The sequence below is a fragment of the Gracilinanus agilis genome, chromosome 6 (genome assembly GCF_016433145.1).
Source record: "Gracilinanus agilis isolate LMUSP501 chromosome 6, AgileGrace, whole genome shotgun sequence".
NCBI lineage: Eukaryota > Metazoa > Chordata > Mammalia > Didelphimorphia > Didelphidae > Gracilinanus > Gracilinanus agilis.
Genome location: NC_058135.1, coordinates 276281474 through 276285353, shown reverse-complemented (window position 1 = coordinate 276285353; position 3880 = coordinate 276281474). Strand labels below are relative to the sequence as shown.

General features: G+C 36.5%; 1 protein-coding gene across 1 annotated transcript; it reads right to left on the bottom strand.

Annotated features, from left to right (window-relative positions):
• Positions 1–512: 512 nt before the first annotated feature.
• On the bottom strand, positions 513–1448 carry LOC123252876 (olfactory receptor 8I2-like). Its single transcript, XM_044682108.1, has one exon. It carries the CDS (start codon positions 1446–1448, stop codon positions 513–515), a length of 936 nt encoding a protein of 311 aa, XP_044538043.1.
• Positions 1449–3880: the final 2432 nt, after the last annotated feature.

Here is a 3880-nt window from a genome sequence, read left to right as displayed (position 1 = left end):
TCAAACTTGAGGTCTTCAGACCTCTGGTTCTCAAGATCTCAAGATTGGGGTTTCTAGATTCCAAGTTGACATTACACATAGTGAAAATATCCAGAAGAGGTAGTTCTCAATTGCTGAATCAACAAATATTTCTGAAATCACTCTCCTTTGACAAATCCTGTGTTAGTAGTTATTATATAAACACAAAATGATTGGTCTTATCCTCAAGGAGCTAACATTCTAGTAAAGAGATGCTTACATCACAGAAATAGAGAATACATACATGATAATTTACAGTGATATATCTGGAAACAATAACTACTTGGGAAGTTAAGAAAATTAATTTTTATATAAAAGTTAGGTAGAATAAAAATTGAAAAAACATTGACTTTGGCAATAAAGAAGTCACTGATAAGTGAGTGAGTTTTCTTGTTAGAAAAGAAGCCTTAGAAGCCCTTGGGCCACAAGGACTTTAGATTGATGTGTCCTTTTCCACTGTAATGCACTACAATTTCCAAACCATTTATTTATATTCATTGAGGAAACAGTTTTTTATGTATGACTCTCATCAAAGCATTTTTCACATCCTTGTTCCTCAGGCTGTATATGAGAGGATTGAGCATGGGGATTACAATTGTATAAAAGACAGATGCCACTTGAGCTTCTGTCAAGAACAATGTATTATCTGGCTGTAGATATGTAAAAATAAGTGATCCGTAGAATATAGTCACCCCCAAGAGGTGAGAAGCACAGGTGGAAAAAGCTTTGCGCTGACCTTCTGTGGATCGGATCTTCAAAATAGCAGAGATGATGGCAAAATAGGAAATTGTGATGATGATGAGGGAACTGAGGAGAGTGAAACCAGCCAGAAGGAATATTACCATTTCTGTGTTGAAACTGTCATGGCAAGAGAGGGCCAACAGGGCTGTTGTGTCACAAAAGAAATGGTCAATAGTGGAGTTGCAGAATACCAAGCTGCTTATAACACAAACAGTTATCAAGGAGTTATTGAAACCTACTACATATGGCATTATAGCCAACCATGTGCAGACTTTCTGGGACATGACAACTGAATAAAGCAGTGGGTTACAGATTGCAACATAACGGTCATAAGCCATTGACCCCAGGAGAAAACACTCACTACACACTAAACCAACAAAGAAATACATTTGAACAAAACACCCCACAAAAGATATGTCTTTCTGGTCTGATAGGAAATTATCTAGGGCTTTAGGTGTAATTGTTGAGGAATAGGAAATGTCAATAAAGGCTAAATTGCTGAGAAAAAAATACATGGGGGTATGGAGTTGAGAGTCAATTTGAATTAAAATGATGAGTCCAAGATTACCCCAAATTGTGAAAAAATAAATGAAGAGAAAGATCAAGAAAAGCCCAACTTGTAGTTCAGGATGATTTGCAAATCCAGATAGAGTGAAAGAGGTCATTGTGGTGAGATTTTCCCCTGCCATGTGCTTCAGATAAATCCAGGGACTGGTCTGTGAAAAAGAGATAACGCTTTTATCAGGGAAAGGACAAATTCTATAAAGGTGGCAACTTCATTTTATGAAATCCAAAATTTACCCTTGGCCCATTGGAACTTGCTTTCAAACAACTGGCAGACTGAATCTTGACCCAGACTGGTCATCAAGCACCCTTTGAGCACCCTCAATGGGTAGGAATGGCAATGACAGATAAAATCAAGTCTTCTGTACCATTTTTAGTTTATTGTTTTTTTGGCCTCTTCCAGTTATTCTAGCCTCAGGCTACAATCTCTTTCTCAAGCCCCCATTAAATGAATTAGTCCTGTTTTCTTTAGTTAAATTTCCTCAAATATAAATAAAACACAAACTTCTATAGTATGAGTAAAATTTTGGAGTTTCTTTCTTGAAAATATTCTTCCCAGAGTCTCAGAATCTGGCTCTGTGTGGTGGTGATGGTGGTCATATGGGAGTACTGGTTTCCTCCTAGACACCCCAAAATCCAGAAGTGTTCCAAGTCAACCTGGAGGTAGGAAATTTATTTCTGATCCTTGAAAGGAACATTCCTCTAGGATTTTCCCCTAGATCTTCAATTAACATTTATTCATTTCCCAGTTCCACCCTGATAAACATTGGATGGTACCTAATCTAATCATCCTTTGAATTCCACAGATCATCCCTTATGTCCTCCAATCCAATGAATTATCTAATTCCTGATACACCTCATCCTCCCCCTTATGCTGGAATCCTGGTTGTCAAAGGGACATAACAACCCCAAACCTCATCTCCTCAGGGAGGCAGTGTTTCACCTGCACACTGTTTCCTAGCCATTTAACATTATCTCCAAATTAATATATGTCTCTTTTTATTTTTAAGCTAACTTTGGAGTCTTGTATTCTTGCAAAGGGCAAACTTTCCTAAACCTAGGGTTCACCTCAAAGCTATCCCACAACAGTGTGTGTGTGTGTGTGTGATGTGTGTGTGAGACTCTGTGTGTTGGCCATAAGAACATTATCTCCCTTGTCCTGAATAAAGGTGTGTTTTTTTGGAATTTCTTTGCTGATTTTGGGATTTATTTTAGGCTGAGGTATTTGGAGGCCCCAAAGAGAATTAAAATTTTTACTACCTGAGCTACCTGCTAAAGTGATGTCCACAATGTGTTGAGTGAGAAATTAGTGTGTTATTCTCAAATTATTAATTATTAAAATCTCAAAGTAGTAGTAAGTTAAGTAAAACTGGTCCCCCCATCCATTTCTCCCTTCAAGACCCCTTCTCCATAATCAAATCTTAAGTACCAGTCTTGAGTGCCCTTTTATCTTATAAGTCTCTTCTATTGTATCTGAAGCTTCTTCCAGATACAATTATATTACAGATATAATTTTGGTGATAATGGTAATACAATTTTTTACAGCCTTCTCATAGAAGCTTGAGAACTTAAATTCTGGATTTTGTTCATATTGTATTTCTAATGTAAATCTTAGATGGAGGTTTCTCTCTAATAACCTTAATTGCTTGAAGCTTAAATGTAAGCCAATAATGTTTAAAATTGTATAACTATTGATTCTCCAATAGCTGAGATTACAGAACTTGTGATCCAGGCATCAGAATCTCTAGCTGGAGTCAAATGAAAGGCTGAGGATGAATAAATCCATATTTTAGCATTCTCCTTATAGCTTTTGGCATGGTACATGTGGACATGATTGAATATAGTACTACTAATTTTTAATGGTACCAGTAACGAGATGCATTTTAATTCTAGATATTGATTCTTTTGTTTTGAATGCTATCATTTCAAATTTTTCAAACTACTACTTATTCTATCTAGAGAACCTAGGGCTTTTCTTAACACTTATGTGTTCCAGAAGGTGAAAAAGTTAATTTGGGTTTGGTAAACTGCAGACCTAACTGGTTATTGCAAATAGATAAGAAATAGTTGGGAAAATACTTAATGACAATGTAAAAATAACAACAACAACAAAAATTAGGGTTTTAATTGAATGACCTAATTAGAAAGTGAACTTTCTTCCAAGACCAAAGAGATGTCTGGGTCTTAGCTAATGAAAACCCAAACTTTATTTGGAGCCACAGGTGAAAATGGAGTTGAAATGGAACAAAATCTGAATTTCTAGATTATTCCAAGACATTCTTAGGAATCCAAACCCCACAGACAAGTTCACTCTATATCTGGAACCTGAAGAAATCCATCGAAGACATATGTACAAGGAGCCTTACCTCCAAAAGGAGAGGACTTTACCAAGACAGAAGAGTCCTAATATGGGTCAATATCCTCTTTGTTCTCCTTTCCAGTATCCATTATATTTCTTTCAACACATGATCCAGATCCAGATGCAAAATTTGGCCTTGTGTTATCTACCCTGTGTGAGGTCCCTTCTTAAGAGAGGTGGTTACTCTAATTTGGGAAT